Source organism: Terrapene carolina, unplaced genomic scaffold (genome assembly GCF_002925995.2).
Source record: "Terrapene carolina triunguis isolate 2854851 unplaced genomic scaffold, T_m_triunguis-2.0 Scaffold132, whole genome shotgun sequence".
NCBI lineage: Eukaryota > Metazoa > Chordata > Testudines > Emydidae > Terrapene > Terrapene triunguis.
Window position 1 is genome coordinate 17,197,157 of NW_020664483.1, and position 12,278 is coordinate 17,209,434.

The following is a 12,278-nucleotide window of genomic DNA, read 5'->3' on the forward strand; positions in this document are numbered from 1 at the left end:
TTTTTTACAATAGTAATTAAAATTAAAATGTGTATTTTAGATAAGGGAGGTCTTTTGAAGGATTCATTAAAAAAACGATATGTCTGAAGATCCAAGCATTTAAGGCTAAAGATGATAGCGCATGTAAAAATCTATGTAAGGATTTTTTAGAGATGTGATTTTATAATCTTCACCAACTCATTAATGAAATATTTTTAAAGCAAATTTTAAACTAAGGTCCTGTGGACTAACATGTTCTGAGTAAATATTACGGTAATACACAGCTGTTTTTGTCAGTAAATTCAGAAACTGGCAGTATATACTTGGGGGTTGGCAAATGCCTGTTAAATGGCTTCATTACCACTTGAGAGGCTCTTTAACAGTTTCAATGTTGTGCTAATAGGTCTGGCAGGCTGGAGACTTTTTCACTTTTAAGTTACTAGATCCCTGCAAGGACAACAAGACTCTATTCTGGGGGTCAGGAGGTGAATCCATCCCTCAGAGGTGGGCAGGTGCTGGGTGGAAATGCTGCTGGTTCCAGGTGCCCTTAATTCCCCCCGATTCCTTGGGGCGTTTGAGTCTCTGACAGGTTCTCGTTCCCTTGCAGCAGGAGGACGTCACGGCCAAAGTGATGCACCAGCTCCGCATCATCCGGCACTTGCGCCAGGTGCCTGATGCACTGCAGGGGTGGTGCCTCTGAGGCCACCAGCAACTCCCGCTCCCTGCTGCAGGTACTGCTCTGGCTACTGTAAATGGGGAGCTAGTGGAAGGGGAAATGGAGCCCCCTGACACTCACTAAAAGGGAAAGTGGTGGATTCTCCATCTCTTGATATCATTGAATGAAGACTAGATGCCTATCTGGAATGTGTTTGCCCAAAAAGTAACTATTGTGCTATACAGGAAGCCTGTGATATTCAGGGGGTTAGATTAGATGCTCTAAAGGTCTCTTCTGGCCATAAAGTCTCCTAGTTTTGGAAAAACTGAGTGTAGCATTGGGAGCAGCCTCTGATGTTTTACTGTCTAGCCGGCTTGCTTCCAAGAATGAACACTCATTGAGTGGGGTGATCTACAGGGAATAGCTCAAATCTTCAATGTGTCTGGCCAGCGGCAGGACATTAGCACTTCAGGGGATGGGTGTGTGTGGCAGTGACATCACAAAGGCCTTTTGCAGGACCTCAGCCTATTGGTCAAAGGTGGTGGAGAGGTGGTGACCTCACAGAGAGATGCTGACATCAGCCAGGCAGGAGAGGGGCGCAAGGCCAGGGAAACCTCAGAGACCCCTGTGGCTTTGCTTCAGCAAGTCTCCTTCTCGAGGTCTCTCTTTGAGGACTGAGAGAGTATTAGGTTCACGTACGTGAGCGCGAGGAGGAGCCTCTTTTGAGTTTTCTCCTTTCCTTTTACTGATTTTACTAGAAAACAGATGTCCCTGTTTAGAAGGTAAGAGCCTCCGAGAGGTTTGGAACCTGTTCAGTCTGATCCATCTGGTGCCAGCTGAATTCTAGGCATGGAAAACACTAGTTTAAGGTGGCAGAATTTTATTCCCCCCCTGGGATTTTGTCCCGTGGAATCACTGGGGACATTAGGGTTTGTCCTTTTTGTTTTACCTTTTCCTCCATCCTTTCTTTCTTTCTCTTCATCTCTAACTTCTTTTGTCCTTTCTCCTGGTCCCCTCCCATCACCAGGAAGTGTGAGTGTCTCTGTGTGTGTGTTGCTGTGAGTGCTCTGCATCTCCCATTGTGGGAGGTCCACCCAAGAAAGTGGGGCTGAAATAGTCCTCGGACAGTGATCCCTACCGGTGACCTGGGCCTTCCTGTGGGCTCTCTGGTGAGAACCCTCAGCCTCCCGCCCCTCAGTCTCTACCCTGATTGGCTGAGCAAGAGGTTATTGACAGGGAGGAGACTCAGGTCCTTGTTGTTCTCTTTTAAGACCAAGTAAATAAGTCATAACCAGTCATATGGTTGATGAATTTTGCTGCTTCTCTGCATTAATTGTCTCTGAGCAGTTCATGAACTGTTGTTGGTCTGGAGCTCATTTGAGAGTCCCTGCAGCAGCCACCTGTGGGAGCCTGCAGGAAGGGTCAGAACAGGGATAGGAAGAGCTGGGAGGGTGGACACTAAGACCCAATGGTGCCCCAAATTTTCAAGTGCCCTACACAGCTGCATATTCTGCATATGTCTAAGGACGGCCCTGATTCCAAGGTCTTGAGCCATAACAGAACAGGTCTTTCTGCTGCTTATTACAAACTTTACCAGAGCGTCTGAACTCTTAGAAGGTCCCTTTTCACAGGTGTGTGACCTTCAGAGACAGACCTAAACAAGCTGACCTTCCAAGGCCTCTTGCCACTTTCCCAGCTCCTGCACACAGAGGGCAGGAACTTCCAGTGATGAAGACAGCAGGACCGTTTCCCACCTCAGGAGTGCTAGGTTCTCCTTTATGGGTGGGAGGAGAACGGCAGGCCTTTCTTTCGTCGGGTGAATGCAGACAATGGAGCTGAGTGTCACATACCCCTCTTCTGCCAGCCTGTAGAAGCAAGGTAGTCTGGGTTACAAATCAAGGGGAAGCTCCAGAGGGAAGCCATATTTGAAAGGAGTAGCAGAAAGAGCCAGGAGATTATATTGGCTGTAGTAATGGGGTGTACCTTCATGGGCCCCTGCTGGAGGCTCCACTGCTTCGCTACACCCCGACCCGGGAAACAGCTTTCTAAGAGTTAAAGACCAGCACTTGGGCACTTGGAGTTAAAGAGCAGCACTAGAGAGGCAATTTTGGTCTTTCAGTGGCCATAAGGGCTGGAGATCAGCAAAAGCCGGTCAAGGCCCAGCAGGCTGAGATAAAAATAGCTGCCTTCCAGTAGCAAGGCAATTCTGGATGCATAGAGATGGGATGCTCCCTAGGCTGTAGTCAAAGGGCTTATTGCAGGCCACAATCAGCAGCAGGAGTTCAAGAAGAACTAGTCTGATTTTATTCTAGAAAGGGAATTAAGCCCCACAAGGCAAGGAAACTGCTATTCATCTATACCTGGCCCTGAAGGATAAGGAACTTCTGTTTATTATACCCTGGAAGAGGTTTGGAGTGTATGACTCAACCAGAGGGCTGAGCCACAGAAGACTCACAGAGGTTGACTGACAGCCTGCAGAGGGTGCTGAGAGCAGCAGAGAGTGGAAGCTCTGCGCTCAACCACCAGGGGGCACTCAAGGAGGTGAGTGCAACTCATCACAGCGTCATTACCGCATCACTGAAATTAGGGGGCCTGGGAGGGGCCTGTTTATTTTAACTTAACTGAACCTGAAAAACCCCCAGTTGTATGGACTCATAATATTATCAGTGCAGTTGTATATTAAAATATATTACAAAGTTATTGTATTTGTGCAGCAGGAGAACTGGAAATTGTGCATTGTTTTTAGAAAGTTTTTTTGTAGCTTCCAAAGGGCCAAATGAATCAGTGTTTTGTTTTAGAATAACAACAGGCTGGGGTCTAAGGCCCAAGTTTGAATCAAGTTCCTTGTGTCACAAACGTAATCAGATTTTTATAAAAATCTGAGTGAAATATGAGACAGACTGAGAGCTCTAGAGGCCAAAGCCTTTGCACTGGATGAAATTCACCTGGGTTGAGAAGGGATTTCTGTAACGTGTAAGCCTTTCACTGCCCAGAGCAGGGGAGAGCTACAGACACAGCAGCCACTCATTGGCCATCTCCAGTGCACAATTACAATTTAAAAGCAAGTGGAGCCCTGCCCCCTAGTGCTTACAATCTAAACAGACAAAGAGTGGGAGGGGAAACAAAGAATCAGGGAGCAGAACTGACTGGCCCAAGCTCACAGTGCAGGCAAGCAGTGGAGCTGGGAACAGAACCCACTAAACCACGTTGCCTCTCGGAGAAAGGGGTCTCCATGGTGGTGCTGTTTGGTTCAGGGCAGAAGGCACCAGTAGGGGTGGGCCAGGGATGGGGTCTTGGTTTATGCAGATTCAGTGGTTCCGTCACATTATGTAAGTAGGGCAAAAGGCTGCAGCTGCTAACTCCAGTTGGAGTAGGTGTTTTGTGGGGGCTGTGCAACTACTTACCCGTACATTCAATGAAACCTGAAGGGACCTTGTTATCAGTTTGAAATCTAGGTTATTTAAAATAAATGAGAGTAACGTGGTTGCAGCTGCTACATTTGCCCACAGCATGTGCTTTCAACTTCTCTGCCCGAACAATCCCTTCCCCACCCATTTTTTTTACACGTTTTTCTCTCCCCTGTTGCTGGCGAAAGACACACAAACAGCAGCAGAAGCTGATCAATTGACTCAATATGGGAAATTGGGAAAGTGGCTGTACGTCAAGTGCTGACAAGGGCATGATGCAAACAACAGGAAAATGATGTTTTCTTCTAAGCCAATTCATATGTAGTCATCTGAGTGGTGTTACTTGTAACAGTGACTAATTAAGTTTCAGATAATGTGTGTGATTGTTTTTTTAAACTGCGTGCCTTTAAAAACGTATGTGATAACCAACCCCAATGGCAAACTATAGCACTTTTCCATCAACAATAACAACCATTTATTTTAAAAATCAGATTGCTTCTGACATCAGGAGAGGGCGCTTTCTCATTAAACTAGATAAGTTGTGCTTATTGCCAAATGTACACTTGTCTTTGTAAAACCCAATGAATCGACATTATAACAGAGCTAATAACATGGAAAGTTATTCATAAGATCCTTTTGTCCTACATTAAACAGTGACATGGTACATTGCCTAGTTCACTGTTATAGTACAGAGTCATATGCCCTCAAATTGGGCATGAGCATGCAGACAACTTTCAAATCTTTGGATCTGTGTTTAGAATGTTCTATCCATTTTATAGGATTTTTCCTCTGTTTGGGAGCATTTTACTGCATTTGGACTTTTGATAGATCTGCTCTCTACAGAATTGCAAAGAAAACCTATAAATAAACACACAGTTCTGCATTTCCCTATTCTAATCTCTTGACCCATAAGAGGAAATAGACTTGTTTTCATGTGATTAACAGACAGGGGAACTTACGACAAGTGACACAGCTGTAGAAAAGGCAGCCCACAGGAGCCTTTATTGTCAAACACGTTGCAACTGCCAGCGCTGTCAGTACTGAAAAACGGATTGGCTTGAGCATGGAGAGAGAACCAAAGCGAATAAGAGAAGGCTATCTGGTTAAGAAGGTAGGTGGGCAATTCTAAACAGGCAATGGGCAAGTGTTAGGGCTGACACCAATTGAGCAGATGGGGAAACTTAATTTTGCTTTAAAAAAAAATGTTTTCTGTATTATTTTTCATGAAAAATGCAAACAAGCGATCAACTAATTCCTCAAGCAGGGCATTAATTCAGCATTACTTACTTGTAACTATGTAGTAGCAATTGTATCTTCTCAGCCTACTGTAAAGTACGACAAACTCATTAATATGCATTTTATATGTATTAATGGAGCATTCTAAACGCAGATCCAAAAAAATTTGGCTGAATGCTCATGCCCAGTTTGAGGGCATATGACTCTGCACTATGAGAATGAACTCGGCAAGGTACCATGTCATTGTTTAGTGTAAGACAAAAGGATCTTATGAACAACTTTCCATGTCATCACCTCTCTTACAGTGCTGATTTTTTGGGCTTTGCATTGGGTTTAACCTCAGGTACACCCTGAGGTTAAAAGTTTTTCTGGGAAAGTGGACTCCTTTGTTACAAAGAAAAAAATGTAATGAAATGAACATACCCCACTGAGTCAAGTAAACGGGCTTCATGTGGGAAGCTTTTTGGGGAGCCGGTGAGATTGGACCCATTCCCCACCCCAGCCTGAAGGCAGGGAGTGGGGTCTAAGGCACAGCCTCAGTAGAGCAACTGGTCTGAAATAGCAGCTGCTGCTCCTCTGCACCTCTGCACCGGGATTCTTGGCCATGGGATCCACATCATAAGGGCAGACCTCTGCTAAAGTGCCCTTGTGAGATCAGACTAACTTAAAGCAGTTTAGTTAAGCAACTGTGACCTCCTGAGAAACTCTGGCTAGAGAATCTCTGCCCTATGGAGCATCTTCAACCCAGGAGAAGAACTTGGGTCTGGTGGAGCCCCTAATCTGTGTGGGACCAGAGCTCTGCTCCTGGTGAACTGAGCTGCCTGGATGCTTCTTCTCCACCTCTCACCTCAGCTCTTTCATTTTTGTTGTAAATGTAAGAAAGTAAATACCTAAAGCAACCTTGAAGTGGCACTGTTAAAATCCTAAGGAGGCAGGGGGCCAGGTTCATTGCTGGCAGAACCAGCCTGTCATCCCCGTGGCACAAAGTGTAGAGCAAGCTACCCATAACCCGTACTCCACCAGAGGGCCTGGAGCTGGCCAATGCAGCACACTAAGTGGGTGGGGCCAGCTGGGGAATGGGTAGGAGCAGGACACCCAGGAAATGTGCTGATCCCATAGAAGTCCCAAGTAGTCTCCACTGGTGAGGAGTTTAGCTGCCCTTCCCTAGTGAAAGACAGCAGTGGTATTTCTGTTTGCCATGTAAGAGGTGTGCATCTCTGCCTACGTGTAGCTGCTCCTGGGAGTACAGCAGGGCGCAAATAGCACTCCCTTGCATATCGATGGGTAACTCAAGGCAAGAAAATCTTTCTATTGGGCCAGTTGCCAGGGTATATCACTGCTGGTCATCATACAGTAGAACCTCAGAGTTATGAAGGCCTGGGGAATGGAGGTTGTTCGTAACTCTGAAATGTTCTTAACTCTTGTTCTTTCAAAAGTTTACAGCTGACCATTGACTTAATACAGCTTTGAAACTTTACTATGTAGCAGAAAAATGCTGCTTTTAACCATCTTAATTTAAATGAAATAAGCACAGAAACAGTTTCCTGACCTTGTCAAATCTTTTTTTAAAGTTTCCCTTTATTTTTTCAGTAGTTCCTGTTTAACACAGTATTGTACAGTATTGTACAATACTGTACAGTATTTCCTTTTTTGGGGGTCTCTGCTTCCTGATTGCGTACTTCCGGTTCCAAATGAGGTGTGTGGTGGATCGGACAATTCATAACTCTGGTGTTCGTAACTCTGAGGTTCTACTGTAGTAACTTCTGCAGGAAAACAGAGAGGTTTGAGGTAGTGGGAATGTGATACTATGCTGGAGCAACCCCTGAGAATGCTCTCTCTCCGGCAACAGGGAGCTTCACCCTGATGGTGGGTAATACCAGTGTACTGGAGAGGTGGAGATGGCCATAAAGGAGAAGGCAGTTGAAATCAGTAAGACTTGTGCTGTATCCTAAAGACAGACAGTGAGAGATCTATTGTGCATCCCACGACAGAGCACCTTCAGCCAAGGAAATCGTAGCACTGGTTCACTCCTGATTTAATTTTGGGACAGCAAGCCCCTATCTGTTTCATCTCTGACTTCTTTCTATGATCCTTTTCAGTTGGGGCTTTTCAATAATGGCCTCCTAAAAAGTGAAGGCAAATGTCTGTCCTTCCAAAGGTACAGGTGGGCCCTTCACATCCACAACCAAATGGAGGGTGTGCTCATGCCACCCTCCATTAGCCTCCGTCCCTTATTCCTTGCTATCAGCTATGAATACTGTTGTGGGCCAGAGCCTCAGCTGGCATAGCCCCATTGACGTCAGTGCCAGTTTACACCAGCCAAGGATCTGGCCCTGTATCTTTAAGTTTGGTAGTGTAGAAGTTGTGAATTTCTGTGGGTTCTACCATTCTATCAGGAGAGAATAATCATTTTCTATCATTCAGTGCTACAGATGTTAAAGAAAGGAGAAGTTCAATTAGGAGGAAGTTGCAGGAGACTGTTACATGAACTGTTTTTCAAGCTGCTATTCATCTTGCAGGGATATTTGGGAAATAACCATCTTAACTGTGGTCTTTGGGTAACTGAAAGAATTCTCTTTAGTTTCAAGAGACTGTGGGCCAAATCCTGCTTGCCTTTATCACCTCAGTAGTCACAGGCAAGAAGAATTGTGTCTTCTCTGTGTTTGCTGACTATGGACCTGAGTCTGATATTCTTACTCACACTAGAATAATAGAATATCAGGGTTGGAAGGAACCTCAGGAGGTCATCTAGTCCAACCCGCTGCTCAAAGCAGGACCAATCCCCAGACAGATTTTTACCCCAAATCCCTAAATGGCCCCCTTAAGGACTGAACTCACAACCCTGGGTTTAGCAGGCTAACATTCAAACCACTGAGTTATCCCTCCCTCCTGCTTGCTATACAAGTAGCCCCATTGTGTAAGAGGGGCAGATTTTGGTCTTTGCCAAACTCTATGGTCTGCTTATAAGTAAAAGTACTGGGGTTGGTACCATTTTGAGTGAAGATATGACAGTGGACAAAAGGCCACTCAAAGTTATGGATCTTAACTCTGCATCCTAATTTGACTCTGATTTATTCCCCATCCAAAAAATCAGCCAGCAGGTCAATTTGGCTCTTTGCACAATCACTAAATTCTCTCCACTTATTTATATTAGCCAGAATGTGGTGGCCTGTTTCGTTCTTTTTTTGTAGATCTCTGCGGAGCCTGGACTGAGGAGAGCAGCCCACACAAGGGCTATTATATGAGCCATAGCTGTCCATACCAGGAACATGTTGCTTCTGCAGCAGAGTACTGGATGTGGAAGAAAGTCCCATTGCCAGCAGGCACAGAAAGTCCCATGATAATCAGCTCCCACCCCGCTATGGAACTTCATGTCTGATTCAGAGTACAGCAAGCTTTCTGAGGGTTAGGGTGGGCAGGGGAGGGGAGGGTGTTATGTTGGAATGCTTTGTTTTAAAAGAAATTCTTGTCCAATCCGCTGTCACAGACACACAACATTTAAATGAGGCAGCACGACATGCAGCTGTCAAATCTAACGAATCCAAATGCACCCTCTACTCTCTGCCTCACACTGCACAAAGGAAGTGGAAGCCACCCCTGAGAGTTCCCCCGGTGTGGGTGTGATCTGTGTCTTGGGGTCTATCGGTGGCAGTGACTCAAGCTCTGCCTCAGGGCCAGACTGCACATAACAAGCTATAGTCTCCTCTTCAAAGAGACTCAAGCCAACTTTTTCAAAAGCGGCCTGTGATTTCATGCACTTAATTTTTGGGTTTCCATCTTTAGCTCTTCAGTGGGAGCTGCGGGTGCTCAGCCCGTCTGAAAATCAGACCCTGGGTGTCTCAAGTTGGGTGCCCAAAGACTCAAGCATCTCTACTCTGTGGTCACTTTTGAAAATCTGGCGAGCCATCTCTGCCAGACAACATATCCTGCAACAATGATAGGGGCCTATAAAACTCCAGGATTAGTTTTTAAAGTCCATACAGCACCTGATCTTGCACTGTGAGAGTCAATGAGAGTTTTGCCATTGATTTCAATGTACGTTATACCAGGCCCTCGATAAACATCCAAACTTCTAGTTACAAACCACACATCATCGTTGTGCGTTAGTATTGGGAAATAGAGCTTTAAAAGCTGAAATAAAACCCTAGAGCCAAATATTCCTCTTCTTTTAATATGGTCAGATGAAATTTCCTTTTCCGGTGATGGTTTGGGTACAACAAAAGTGACAAAATATTGCTAATGGTTAAGCAATAACAAGTGGGGCCGGGCTATCTGAATAATCCATGTCTGTTTCTGTGCCAACGACGGTTTTCAAAGCTGAGTGACTCAACTCCAGCGCTTAAATCCAGCTTTAGGTATACGATCTTCCAGAGCTGCTCAGCAGCTGTACGCTCCATCAACTGCTCTGGGTATCGTGGTGCTCAGCATCTCTGAAGATCCATCCACAGAGGCCTTGATCCTGCCAGGTGCTGAACACCCTCCCTCTCACTGTCTTCAATGGGAACTGAGAGGCCCCAGCAATTTGTATTATTAATTATTATTATTACTTATTAGCTGTCTTATTGTAGCACCCAAGTGCCCTCGTCATGGACCAGAGCCCCATTGTGCTACGTACTGTACAAACACAGAACAGAAAGAGCCCCGAGGTGCTTACAATCTTGTAGCATCAAGCCTTCATTTCAGTGCCTAAACTGTAAACCAGCCAGGGGTGGAAATGTTGAATGTTGTTTAAAGTATTGCAAAAAATAGCATCTGAAGAAAGGCATTGGTCTGTGTGATAAAATCTCACGGATACAGGGAAAAAATGCAGGTTGGCTTATTGGATGCAATTTTGGAGAAGCATGTTAGTGGGATTAAAGGCAGGAGGAAATAATGGTTGTAGAAAGAGAACAATTCATGGATTTAAAATGGAGAGCGTGATGGGGGTTATGATAGATCTGCCTTGGAAGGGCATTTAAAAGTGTCTCTTTCTAGAAGGTCAAAGCTTGAATGGAGAAAATGTAATATAACTGGCTTATTTGATCTAATGCAGGGAAGTATGTTTAACACCTGGAAGCCAATGTGGGTAGTGCTCCTAGACGATGGAATTGAATTCTATAAGAAGAAGATTGACAACAGTCCCAAAGGAATGATTCCCCTGAAAGGAAGCTCTATCAATAGCCCATGTCAGGATTTTGGAAAAAGGATGGTAAGTATTTTTTACAGCCACTGAATAATAATTTTATATACACCTCTACCCCGATATAACGCGACCCAATATAACATGAATTTGGGGGGGGGGGGACTGCGCACTCCGGCGGATCAAAGCAAGTTCGATATAACGCAGTTTCACCTATAACGCACTAAGATTTTTTGGCTCCCAAGGACAGTGTTATATCGGGGTAGAGGTGTGTATATATATATATATATATATATATATATATATATATATATATATAAAACGCACACAGAACTTTTTCATCAGTAGATCTCAAAGAACTTTACAGTCTTTAGCCTCACAAACCTGCTGTGAGGTAGGGCAGTGATGTTATCCCTATTTTACAGATGGGGAACTGAGGCACAGAGAAGTTAAGTGACATGTCCAAAGTCACACAGGAAGTCTGTGGTGGAGCAGGGAATTGAACCCAGTCTAGGACTAGGCTAGTGTTCTAACAACTGGGCCCTCCTTCCTCCCTAGATGGCTGACAAAATGTTTAATGATATTCCTTTGGGCAATAAAATGTTACAAAGCTATGTTATTTTGGCTGCGATTTTGTCACCTCTCACAAGCTAGTTAAGCAGGGTTGGGCCTGCTCAGTATGTGAATGGGAGACGTTAGAGGAAAACTCAGGATGCTGCAAGAAGTAATGCTGGTGATTCGGTAAATGGTGGTCTGAATGTGTACTGAAGTGGTGCTAAAACATAGGCTGCGTCTACACTACAAGCTAGAGGTGTGATTCCCCTGCTCATGTCCACGTACAAGCCCACCTGAAACCGGTGGGCATGTACTCTGCTCAGCTGTGCTTCTGCTGCTGCTACCCATGCTACCACGGCAACACTGCTATTTACGCGTGTGATAGCTCGATGCGTGTATGAGCAGGCGAATCACCCCCACACCCCACACCCCCAGCTTGTAATGTAGACGTAGCCTTATGGTGAAGGGGGCACTCTGCTGCTGGAGGTGTCGCCTCTCTGACTGAATGTGAAACAAGTCTCCAGGAGCTATAAAATACCCCAAGGGTCTTTTTTAAGAGCAGGGGTATTATAAATTAATTATTGCTAAAGAGACATGGCTGATACACCAGCTACCTGAAACAGAAGGGAGAGAAAGGGGTTTTTCCTCATGGGTAGAGATGTGATTTGGGTGCCTGTGAGAAGCAGTGATTGTGAACTCTCCACCTTCCAGTATAATTGTCTTTTCTGCTAACTGTTTGTCCCCAAAGGTTTGCCATTCGTGCACTATGGGTTAGTGACAGACTGAATTTTTAATTGGCTTTAGCTGGATCACCTGCTTTTCAAATAGGGGATAAAGCCAAACAGTCTGAAAATGTACTAATTGGTTGCACATGTGACTAGAGAACAGGATGGGAGTGTTAGAAAAGATCTAAATTAATTAGTAAGCATCAGAGAGAAGAGAAAATAATGGATCCTCGCATGTATGGCTTTTTAATGGTTAGTTCTGCTGCTTTGAATCTGTGGTTTTGGATTAGCACTAACATTTTCTCCATTGGCACAACTCCACATCCTCTACCAGGAGGTACTGAAATGGTGAGTTATAGCTCACAAGGGAAACTGGGTTCATGCCCAGTGCAGATGTTATAGTGCCATGCTAGAAGCTACATGTCTCTCCTGCTTTAGGGACATACATGTTTGCAGAATGAATGGTGTGTTCAGGGCCAGATCCAAAGGCCACTGAAGTCAAAGGGAATCTTTCCACTGATTTCCCTGGGCTTTGGATCAGGCCCTCAGTCAGGGCCGGCTCCAGGGTTTTGGCCACCCCAAGCAGCCAAAAAAAAAAAAAA

General features: G+C 45.0%; 1 protein-coding gene across 1 annotated transcript in view; it reads left to right on the plus strand.

The window, feature by feature from the left end:
• The first annotated feature begins 5,070 nt into the window (after positions 1-5,070).
• The window catches only part of PLEK (pleckstrin), a 24,698-nt gene continuing 17,490 nt past the window's right edge, over positions 5,071-12,278 (plus strand). Inside the window, exons 1-2 of the mRNA XM_024201305.2 lie at positions 5,071-5,152; positions 10,310-10,465. Coding sequence (XP_024057073.1) covers positions 5,105-5,152; positions 10,310-10,465 — 204 coding nt within the window. The 5' untranslated portion in view covers positions 5,071-5,104. The remainder of the gene's footprint in view (positions 5,153-10,309; positions 10,466-12,278) is intronic.